Below are 12,260 nucleotides of genomic sequence, written 5' to 3'. Positions count from 1 at the left end.
GAAAGCCTTTTTAAGCCACCTCAGAAAGACTGTGCGGTAAGTTTGCAGCCTCTTAACATGATATTAGCACCCCCACCCCAACCTCTTGAACTTTATGTTCCACGAGAAGCCTTCCTCAATTTGATCTTGGAATTTTTTCTTACTGGAATTTTTTCCATAGCAGTTAAGTTGAAAAAAAGGACCCTCACCTCTACCGTCCCCTATCAAGAAAAGCCATCTCTTCCCCGACTGTCTAGACCTGAGCATAGAGAAGGCACCTCCATTAGTTCAGGGGCATAATGAGTGCCCCTTACCCTCATCTTTCAGGAATCGGGGACAGAATCCGGTCAAATTGCTGCGAAAGGTAAACCTCACTGTCACGTTTTACACAGGTTGAGCAACTGGGTGGATCAGAAATGGTGGAGCTTAAAACGCACTCTAGAAAGAATGTGCCTGGATGTTGGCCACCATCTCAAGGCTCTTCCTCTCCAGGCCCTCTCTTCGTAAATATCCAACGTGGCTGTCAGTAAGTTTAGCCTGAAAATAAAATCCCCTCACTCCATCAAGAAATAGCTCCAAACTTAGAGTGTGTGCTCAAAATATTCATGATGAAATCATAACCTTATATTTATAGTCTTTTGGATTGTGTATGACATTCTGTTTCCCATGGTGTTTTTCGTTGCAAGGGCCAGACGTGGAACGCGGCCTCAGAGGATGACCGCGAGAGCATTAGCCTCAAGGAAGTGCTGTTTACCATCATTTGGAACTGGACAGTCGGGTGACAACCCCCCTTCATCCTTGAGCCCTACCCACTGCTCAAGAGTCGAGTCTCCTCCCCCACCCCACTCCCACATGGTCCCTGGTCTGATGGTCCTGTCTTGTCTTGTCACCCAGGAAGAGGGAACTGGCCTCCCAAGTAGGAAGTGGGGTGGGTGCCTAAGATCATCCCCTGCCCTCTGCCTTCCTGCTGACCTTTCCTGTCTTCTAGACTTCCTCCCCATGTTCACTGAGGGAGATGGTGTGGATCTTAATGGTTGGAACTTGGTGGTTCTCTCCATGGCCAGGGGTTGAGGGCCCCATACAGCAGCACACCTGCAAAAAGCTTTTACTTCTCACCCGGGCTGTGGTGCAGGCTGACTGGTCTTTGGACACAGTGATCCTGGTGGATTCACGGGACACTGAAGAGAAAAATTTCCACTCACAGACCCCATCCGTTTTGGAAATCTTATAGAAGGTCTCTCCCGATCCCACCGGAATGCGCACCAGGTCCTTGTGTTGGCCCTCCAGGGCATGGCTGGGTGGGTGCAGGGTATAGCCCAGGATGTGTTTGGAAGATTGCTTTCTGCGGAGACACTGGATTCTCAAGACATTCTGAAAGGCCTTTTTAAACTCTTGACTGGAGCACGGGTATATAATGGGGTTGATGCAGCTGTTTAGGTATCCGAGCCAAAACGCTATTTTAAAAACTGTTTCTGAGGGCTTGAAATCAGGGAAGAAAGACCCTGCAAGAAAACACACAGATTCGTTCATATTATTTGCAAGCCAACAGGCCAATTGGCCAGGGAAACAGGCAAATAAAAGCACACACACACTTTTGTAGCTCTAAAATGTTTCAAATGATTCCAAATGCATTTGCATTTCTCACATTTGACTGGCTGGCCCCTCTGAACAGTAACCCTTTTGTAATATCCTCAGAGATCATTCTCATTTGGTTCACATGCACAACACCTATCAAGGGAGCAGACCCACTGGGTGGGTATGCAACAGTTCTCAGTGATGAAACATCACTTGGTGGCTGCGATGGAACTTTAAATGCTAAAAGGATGACATTTAGGCTGAGACAACACATGAAACTTGTTTTGACTGAATTTAAAAACAAGTCGGAATCCATTAAAATAATCCATATCAAAATGGGATTACCTAAATATTCCCTTTGTTCCCTGATGTGGTGTTATATAGACACAGCCTAAATAATTATGAATTCCTTCTCTCCTGAGTAGGGGGANTATGATATTTGTCCTTTTCTGCCTGACTTATTTCACTCAGCATAACACCCTCAGGTCCATCCTGTGTTGCTACACACGGCCAGATTTCATTCTTTCTCATTGCCATGTAGTATTCCATTGTATAGATAAACCACATCTTCTTGATCCATTGGTCAGTTGATGGACACTTAGGCTTTTTCCATGTTTTAGCTATTGTTGAGAGTGCTGCTATGAACATTGGGGTACATGTGCTCCTATGCATCAGCATTTCTGTAGGGGGATTATATATTTTAATGAGAATCAAAATTTCACAAAATATTGGCTTTGCCAACTTTTGGCCAGTGATTTTCTACTATGCTGAAATTATACCAATTATTTTTGATGCTGCCTTTGGATACTACCCTGCTTAACATGCTGTAATGGCTGCCAAATGTTTGTCCATCACTTGACCTTCAGGGTCCTTCAAAGTACTCCACGTAAGCTAGCTTTCTACCATTAATATTTTTACTCTAACTGCATTCATTACTGTCCTGAAAGTTGGGACCTGATGTCTAAAATGCTCTTTCCCATCCTCTTTACCTGCTCAAGTCTTATCCACTAATTTACATGGGAGGAATTCAGTTTCAGACCTCTTTACATCTTCTACAGTAACTGTTGTGTAGCTCTTGGTAGTAGAGTCACAAAGCCATGGACACTTAGTGCATGAACAGTCTTAGGGATTATCTTTTTTAATTTCTCAATTTTCAATTTTTTTCTTTTATTTATTTTTTTATTTAAATTTTTTTTATAAATAGTTTATTGTCAAGTTGGTTTCCATATAACACCCAGTGCTCATCCCCACAAGTGCCCTCCTCAATTTTCAAATTTAAAAGATAATGATTGAAAAGGTTGTCACGAATATAGTAGCAAATCACTACCATAGTGATGGGTACAGAACTCACAGTGTTCTTTATTCTCTGCACAACTTTTTTCTTCTGCTTCAGCCTAAGATCTTGATTTCCTGTCTCTCTTTTTCCCTCGGCTTGCCAGACCCGTCAAAGTCATGACAGAGGATTGGGTGCACTTAACATCCAATATGGCAAACGCTGTCTTGAAATTTAGCAGTGGATCTCACAAATACAAGCAAAAAGTGAACTTAGATATTGCAGAACCAAAGACGACAAAATGGGACGGTGGTTGATGGGAGCATGTATTATCTTTGAAATTTTAGGACCTGTGTTTCTTTATGGAATCTCAAAATATACTGGAATAACACATCTCTTGGGAAGGGACATGGTGTATGGGGGTGATGGACAGTTGGGAGAAGCGAAATTGGAAAGAGGTTTTTTCAAACTTCATTTAAGAGGTGGAGAAAGTGACCAATGACAACATAACTCGTGGTTTTGTGTAAATATGGTCAGCTCTAGAAAAAAATCATCTTAGATTATGATGCCTATACATCACCCACTACTTCTTTCTAATAGTGCTGGTGACATGATTAAGTGAACCCTCTTCACAAAGACATGCCTCAGCCTCGGCTTAATGAGGATATATGAGCAGGGTACACCTGGTCTGGGGAATCTCACCATTCTGTAAATCAGGTAGGCAGGGGAGCGTATTTCTCTTATTTGAAGAATTCCAATAACAAAGACAAAAATATATGAATTATGAATGTGAATGCTTATAAAGTGATTTGGGAACCCTGGAATTTCCCACAATCCCCTCAAAGACACTAGGCTCACAGAGTCCAGTTCTGCATTCATAAATCTCAATAAATCTCTTCTCTCCCTTGAGCCTCTTTGAACTCCAGATCTGGCGGACCCAGAACTGGGCTCTTGGGCTTTCTCTACACTGGCCTTCCTGCTGTATCCATAGTTTAAGAGGTTTAAGAAGTAAATACTGGTCTCCCGTCTACGTGCTCAAAACACCATTTCCTCCCTGCAGCTGGGGTATAGGGTGAGACAGGGAGATGGTTAAAATGTTTTTACAGTAAGATTAAAATGTCAGATGGTCTCCAGCATTAATGTTCTGGCCATTTTGTCTTGAGTAATCTAAGCAAATCTCTAGACGTTGGCTTTTTAGACTGATTGGGAGATTTTTCTGGAGGCCTTCCCATAAATGAATCCCGTTTAATTTATTCCATTAGGTGTATGATAGCACCTAGATGTATCTAAACCCAGCACTATCTGCCCCCTCCCAATCTGACAGTCCCACAGGAGCAAGTGGTGGGAGCCACTTCTCTGCCTGGTGGTGTTCATCCTCCCTTGGGGGTTATTCTCTTTCAGCAGCTGCTGGTGGAAATTAGGAGAGGTATTCAATTGAAGGAAGCTTCAGGAACCTTACAAAAAGATGAGAAAAGCCAGCATGGGTTGTTTCCCTCCTTATTCACATCCTTCAATCTCTTTCTGCTGTTCATTTTTCCTCCCCTAGGAAAGGAGATTGAGCTGGGACCTGGCTTGGAAAACAGGTGCTGCTGCCTGGTCCCAAGCAGGGTCCCCTCATCCAGCCAGCTCCTTCTTTGTCCAAACCTTTCCACCCAGGCACTGTGTTTTTGGTAACCCCTACTGTTTCTATCCTCAGCCTCAGTTTCTTCTCAGATCCTTTTCTTCTTGATGATGATGCTTTTTAGGATGGGAAGGCTATTGGATCATGCTACTCCTGCTTTCCAGTCACCATGGCATGGTGCACCAGGGTGGAACCCACTGGTTGGGGGACCAGCACCTCTGACCTGGGTGCCTATGACTAGACCATAAACACCATCTGAAACTGTGTGGCATTAGTGTTGCTCACTCAGGGAGCTCTAGAACCCAGCACAGTGCTTGCATCTCGGAGGCCTCCTTCCAGTTACTACTGATTGAACTGTTGACCCCTGTCCTCCCCATGACTCTGCTTCCTGGATGTGGCCTGGCTTTCTTCTCTGCTTGACAGCTGTAGCCCTGTACCTCTCTTCTTGCTGGTTCTTTCCTTCTCCAGCTGCTTTTTCTTTCTTTCCCATTTTCTGCCCAGTTTCTGTTTAATCCTCTGGTTTCCTCTGTAATAGTGTTTCACTATCTTTTTCTCCCTGCCGCATCATCTGGGATCTAACACTGTAGTTTTTCTCATCATGTTTCATAGGAAAAGCCAGATTTTTTAATTACTCACATGAACACAGAGGCTCCTATTTCTTTTGACTCCATAGGCTTCTTGTGTTCCTCAACACCCCCTGTCCAGACTCTGCTTCAAAGGGATCAAACTGCTCCCAGCTTAAATGTCTGAGACCCTCACCCCACAGGTCAGATCATTCCTTGGTCATTCCTCAGGTCATAACCTGCCTGGGTAAAGTCTTAAGCTTTGGAAAATCCTCAAGTCCCTAGGGACTCTTTCCTTCACTGAGATTCCTTCCATTATTTGGTCCTGTTACAGAATTTCTGATTCTTGTCTTTTGGGGACCCTCCAAACATCTTGGTCAACTAAAACTTGGCCAGATGAGTGCATCCCTGAACACCACTAACATCTTCACCCTTGAAGTGAATGTTCAGAATCCACTCTTGAGGCCTCTAGATTTCAAGGGGAAAGTAAAGCTAATGGTTTCAAATGACACCAATTAGGGCTCATCACTCAATGTCCTCTCCGTTGGGAACACGTGACCTTTCATTTCTGATCCAGGCTTCACATGTAAGCTTATGATAGGGGACACTGAGAGCCACTGAAGTGAAGTCTTGGCCACTTATAGCCATATCTTAGGTACAAAGTTACAGCAATGTTTTCTCTCAATGCCCCCAACACAAGAGAAAACCAATTTTTTCTGCCAATGTTGGTCTCCTTAATGAGTGTTCTGCCAGTACAGTTCACTCTAAAAGGTAGCGAGGATACAAATGGAGTTCTCAAATTCCAATGCAGTGCTGGTAATTAGAAGGTTCCTCTGCTGTTCAACTCCCTCAGAATCAGAGTGATATGGTATGGAAGCAGAAAGCTGTGAGTCAGTCTTCTCCATTTTAACCTTCCAGCTTCCACACTTTGTTTCACCCACCTGAAAACCTGACATCTATCTTAATGACAACTTCAAGAGACACTGGGTTATGATAAGCCCTAATTGGTTGGAGTCACAGAACACCAGAATGTAGGGACTGGCAGAAACTTAGAGCCTCACCAGCACTGCCTTCCCTCCATAACAGTTGAAGACAGTAAGGCCGAGGAAAGGAATGGTTCCTACGATATCACCCGCTCATTTGTGGTTCCACCAGGCCTAGACCCAGACTCAGCTCTGCATCACCCAGCACCTGGTCTTGTGTGCCATTTAGCAGCCCCACCATGGCAGGGGAGTATGAATGGCAGTTAGGTCCAGCTGTTGTCATGTCATTGTCTTTCAGAGACAATGAGAAGCAAAGTGGAGGAGAGCAGCACTATCAATAACTATAGCATTTAAGAACTGGTAGGTACTGTTCAGACACTGGACAAAAGCACAGTGGGCAATGATCTTGGAATAGCCCATCTATAGGGTGTCACATTCTGAAACTTGGAGCTTAGATGAATCCAATTAAAAAACTGTGGACTCCAGGGGTGCCTGGGTGGCTCAGTCAGTTAAGCATCCAACTCTTGGTTTCAGCTCAGGTCAGGATCTCATGGTTTGTGAGTTTGAGTCTCACATCAGGCTCTGTGCTGACAACGTGGAGCCTTCTTGACATTCTCTCGGCCTCCTTCTCTCTCTGTCCCTCCCCCCCTTGCTCTCTCTGCCTCTCATTCAAAAATAAATAAATAAACTTAAAAAACAAACAAGCAAACTGTGGACTCCAAAAGAAGAAGCTAATATTATGTGACTGTGGGAAAAATGGACCCTTAATTGTTTTTCCTCGGCCAACCAGTGGTCTGTCTGTGAGTGTGGTACCAGTCTAATGTGACTGGTATGCATCTAATGAACAGAGGAGAAATCCAAGCTGTCCTACAAAGAGGTGGCCAGCTCCCCAGGCCAGGATGTTTCAGTGCCAAGCCACATTCAGGCCAGATCACTTGGCATCTTCTTACCAAGAAGCAAACTCTGCCCCATTGAACAAAACCCCAGGGAAAAGCCATAGGAATCAGAGGGTAAGCATAGGCCCACGTTTCTTATCATCCCTGAAATCTACCAGATGCCTCTGTGTTGGGCTCCCCATTTGGCTGTCACAGTGACATGCCTGAGCCCTCCTGAGGTTCATCCAGGGTCCGCCTTTGGGCAGTCCTCAGCCAGACAAGAGTCTAGGTTCTCCACCTAGAATCATGGCCAGAATATCTAACAATGCTGGCCAGATTAACCAAGTTTGAGCTCTCAAACTTCAGATTCATGGATAGACCTCCCACGACGTGAAATACAAGTCTGTGTACCTCAGAGATTCATTTTCCTGAGAAGAGGATTCAGCTTCCACTGGCTTCTCATTGTGGTCCCAGGGACACAAAAGTTTGTGAAGCCTGGCTCCCAGCTCCTGAGAGCAAGCTGTACCTCTGGCTGGTGCACCTCACCAAGCTCAGTTCTCCCAATGACAGCATCAAGCTTACAAATGAGGCAGGACAATGTTAGTTCAATGCCTCTTTAGAAGGACTTGCTCTTTTCTTCTATTTACCTGAGGCTTGAAATAGTACAGTTCTGGGCTTGCGTGTGTTTGGGAGCTCCTTTTAGAGAGTTAAGATGTCAAGTCTTTTATGAGCTTTCTGGCAGGAAGCTGGGATAGCAGTCATGCAGAGAAAGGCTGGGAAGTGTGGCAGGGTGCAGTGAGTAGGGGGAAGGAGGCACACCATGTGCTGGGTACACTTGGAACATCATGGAACAGAAGAAACCTGGGGCACTACAGGGACTGCACAGTGCAGATGGTGGTGCTGGCCCTTTTCCCCTTCCTCAGGGACTGGGGTACATTAGCCTCCAGTTTCCATTGTCAAGAACCACTGCTTCTTCCAGCCCAGGCAAGGAAAGAGGTCACCCGGGAGACATTCTCTCATACCTCACAGTTCTGCAAGTGGGAGACACTTTTTTTAAAAAGTTTATTTATTTATTTGGAGGGAGAGAGAAAGCACGAGTTGGGGAAAGGCAGAGAGAGAGGGATTCTTTAGATCCGATGCTCAGGGCAGGCCTGATGGAGGTGAAATTTAAGTTTTGTTCTAAAGGATGAGAAATGACTGAGTGTTCTAGGCAGAGAGAAGAGCTGACACAAAGGTCCTGAGGCAGAAAAGCGCTCCATATGTTCCAAGCATGGGAAGAAGGTAAGTGCATCCCAAGGAGAGAGAATCTAAACAGGCTCCACAAGGTCAGCACAGAGCCTGGTGCAGGGCTTGATTCCACAAACTGAGATCATGATCTGAGCCAAAATGGAGAGTTGGACGCTTAACTGACTGAGCTACCCAGGTGCCCCAATTGGGAGACAGTTTTTATGGGACCCTTCTGGCTGGCCAAATGTGGTTCTGCAGAACTAGGGATTTTACTCTGGAAGAGTCCAAGCTGCTCAAAGCAAAGCTCTACAAAAGGTTTCTCTTGCCAGTTGTCAAAGCCCCAACCAGTATTTCTCCTTTTAGAAAGGGGTCTTCCAGAACACACGGTTTGGCCCCAACACCTACGATAACTCGGGGGAGAAGACCTAGTGCCCAGTTGTGTTAGAACCACCGCACACAAGATCATCTTGTGTGCTGTGTTTCCTTTTGAAATGTATCAATAATTCAAATGCTTTCAAAAGCCAACAAGACTTTTTCCTCCTTTACTTAACCAAACAGAACTTGATTTGGGAAAATGCTAGCAGTTAAGCCATTNTCCAGTTTCTGAGCTGGCAGTCAGCACAGAGCCCGACGCGGGGCCCGAACCCACGAACCGCGAGATCATGACCTAAGCGAAAGTCGGACGCTTAACCGACTAAGCCACCCAGGCGCCCCAGCCATCGTGTTCTTTTACAGGTTATTTCCTTAAAAGTGCTCTCCTTTCATGAACTGGTTTATTTCTCAAATGTTGCCACGTTCATTAGGGTCACCATTGTTTGATGTCTTCCATTTGAAACATCTTATCATCTCTACACAAAAAGCTTTCTCTAACCACCCAGTCTAAAGAAAAGCGGTCCTCAACCTGGCGTGGTTTCTTTCTTTTGTGGCACATGTCGTGGTTTGTAAGTTCTCAAAAATTTTTTTTCTTGTGATGAAGACTTTTCAGATTTACTCTCTTAGCACCTTTCAAGTCTGCAATACAGTGTTATTAACTGTAGTCACATGTTGTCTGTTACACCCTCTGACTTGTTTTATAACTGGAAGGGTGTACATTTTGACCCCCTTCACCCATTTCACCCACCCCCATCCTACGTGTGTTCTTTGCTTGTCTTATCCTTTAGAGCACGCGATAATCCCTATGGCGGCAGGGGCCCAGGCTGTTCTTGCTGGAGTGCAAGTTCATCGTCTGTTTCAGGGTGTGAAAGGAGGATGTGTATTTGTCTCTTACATTCCAACCAGTCACCAAGGCTCACTGATGTTTTCCTATGAAACACCTTTAAGACTCACCTTTGCCTTCCACACCCATCCCAGCACCCCTGCACTGTGGAGGCAGAGCATGAAGGGTTTCTTCCCTTCCTGCCTTGATCACTGTTAAGCCAACAGTGCCCAACTCATTGCCCTGCAGCCTTGTCGGGATGGTGCCACCTTCCCACTCAGAAAGCAAGGAAGGGAGTTCAGGACCAGGGACCAAGAAGGCTCAGATCATTGTTTAGAGCTGGGTGAGTCACTCTCCCTTCCCGAGACTTGGTCTCCACATCTGTAAAATGAAAGGTTTGCACCAGGTCATCGTTACCGCCCCCTTGGCCCCTATCATTCACCTCTAGGAAAACTGAAATGGTCAAAAGTGAGCATTAGTCCCATGTCAAGTGGGAGGGATGGCCGGAAGGGAGGAGGGCAGCCTGGAAGGGAGGGATCCCAAGGTTTTGGGTTAGGTTTTGAAGAGGACATACTAATGTCCTTCCTGGAGATTTATGTCTAAGCTAGAAGGGAAGAAGGGCTGAGAAAAGACATACAAGAGCTGTGGTCATGAGGTACACCTGTGAAGGACACATGCAACCCTGAGGCCCGGCAACACTGAGTTACACAGAGCAGGAACAGCATTTGTTCTTTGGCATGGAGCATGGCATGAGCCGGCTGCTGGCAGCCAGGGCTCCTGTGCCCCTTGGTAATATGGGGGCTGCTGAGTGGCTATGATGCTGGTCATCTCCAAGGGGATGGGACAGGAAGAGAATAAACTGCTGGAAGCCATGAGAAAAATTTTTCACAAAGAACTAAAAGGACAGGAGGATTTTCAAGGAGCTCAGTAATACAGTTAAGGGAACCTCATCATGGTGAGATTGGTCAGGATGTGTGTCATGAATCTTTGCATTGCTCATAAGGTCAAATTCAAGCTTGTCACCTGGCACTCAAGGTCCTTCATCATTTGGTGTCACCAGCTTTGCACAACCTCCTCACCCATTACTCATTCATGTAACAAATGATGCACTTGGCACCCTCAATGAGAGAGCTTTTTGTAGACACTGGGGCTACAACAGTCAGGTTCCTGTTCTTGGAGTTTACGTTCTGTGAGTACTTCCAATAAATGTTCGGGAAATTGAATTGTTAATTCCCAACACCAAGGCTTTCCTTTTGCTATGGTAGACTGTTCGCTGTAACTTGGTTAATCCATCAAGGTGACTATGGCCTCAGCTCACATGGCTCTCCCCTTCACTCTCCTGCTCCACTCTCAGTGACTGTCCCCCTTCTCTCCCTCCATTCCAACTGGAATCCATTCTGATAGTCTAACTTCAAAGCTGTGTTCAAACCCCAGCTCATCCATGAACCCTTCCCACATGGCAGTCTATCTTGTCTTCTCCCCCATTCCCCCTCGGCAACTGGACCTCAGCATTTTTCTGTAGCACTCTTCACCATCTTCCATACTTTCTTCTCTGCCCACCCCCCTGCCCCGCAGCGTTTCTTGAACATAAACTCCCTGAGGTGCAGAGTTGTTGTCTTTCCATTTCGCTGCTGCTTCCCTAATGCCTATGACAGTCTATGGCATACAGTAAGCCATGATGAACACTGCTGCATGAGTGGCACGTTCAATCCTTACAGTTCGAGTCCCACTAAACACACAGCCCACTTCTTATCCCTTACTTACATCTCCCTCAGGGATGAACACAATTCTCAGTGAATATCTGCTGCATCAGGGAATGACATTTGTTGATGGGAGAAAACGGCATTTTGAATAAAACTCCGGCTTCAATTGCTTACAGCTAGAAATATGTTTCCATGGAGAAAGAGGGATGATCTTAACTCACATTCCAACCCTTTATCTTCGCGATCTGTGAGACCCTCAGATTTACATGAAAACAAAACCATTCTACAAACAATGTTATACAGCTAAGTCTCAGGCACTTCATGAAATTATTACTTCTAGTACTTATAAAGAGATTTTATAGGGTCTCGTAGGAAAGGTCAAAGCCTGTAATTATGAGGCTGTCAGCGGCAGTTTCTCATATCTGTGGGTTGCAAATCCAAGGCCAAATGCCACAAATCTGAAGCGGGGACATGAACGACCCAAATCGGTCACCCAGGGAGGAAGCACGGGAGTTTCTCAGAATGATGTCCCTTCACATTCAGCTGAAGGCTAAGGCAGGTTTCATCCCGGAGTCTTGCCAGGAGGACAAGGGCAAGCTGGCTGGCGCTCTTCTAGTAAGAGGTAAACAGGCGAGCAGGCAGATGGACTTTTGGTTCTGGACTGCTTGTAAGGATGCCAAATCCAAGTTCTCTGGACAATTCCCTACTTGGAAATGACATACCAGGTCCTCTCACTGGCTCACCCAGAGGCATGTCCCCTGATCCTATGGCCATCCTCCAGGGGTATCAGCTAGCTCTGTTTAAGGCAGAATCTGAATAATACTTTGATCTCCATTCCTAGCTCTGGCATCCCCCTCCCACCCCTGTCCAAATTAAGCTAGGATTGGGGGTTGCCTGTAGACCCTTGTTACCTCTCTCCAGCCCTAGGCTCCAGCTGGACCAGACCAGCTGAGTGTCTCACTTCCACCAAAACAGGTGGTATTCAAGCTGACATAACATACATGCATAGGCATTTTTTTAATGTTTTTTTTTTTTTTAATTTCTAGGAGAGAGAGAGAGAGACAGCGTGAGCAGGGGAGGGTCAGAGAGAGAGGGAGTCACAGACTGAAACAGGCTTCAGGCTCCGAGCTGGCAGTCAGCACAGAGCCCGACGCGGGGCTCGAACCCACGAACCGCGAGATCATGACCTAAGCGAAAGTCGGACACCTAACCGACTAAGCCCCCAGGTGTCCCAATGCATAGGCATTTTAATAGCTTGTTTTCAAA

At 45.8% G+C, this 12,260-nt stretch overlaps 1 protein-coding gene across 1 annotated transcript in view; it reads right to left on the bottom strand.

Annotated features, from left to right (window-relative positions):
- Nucleotides 1–794: 794 nt before the first annotated feature.
- ADRA1A (adrenoceptor alpha 1A) overlaps nt 795–12,260 on the bottom strand; it is a 103,751-nt gene continuing 92,285 nt past the window's right edge. Inside the window, exon 2 of the mRNA XM_077780124.1 lies at nt 795–1,481. Within this exon, the coding sequence (XP_077636250.1) occupies nt 964–1,481 (518 nt within the window). The 3' untranslated portion in view covers nt 795–963. The remainder of the gene's footprint in view (nt 1,482–12,260) is intronic.

This window comes from Crocuta crocuta, unplaced genomic scaffold, assembly GCF_008692635.1.
Source record: "Crocuta crocuta isolate KB4526 unplaced genomic scaffold, BGI_CrCroc_1.0 scaffold395, whole genome shotgun sequence".
NCBI classification, from domain to species: domain Eukaryota; kingdom Metazoa; phylum Chordata; class Mammalia; order Carnivora; family Hyaenidae; genus Crocuta; species Crocuta crocuta.
Note: the sequence above shows the minus strand (reverse complement) of the source record. Positions and strands in the feature narration are given on the sequence as shown.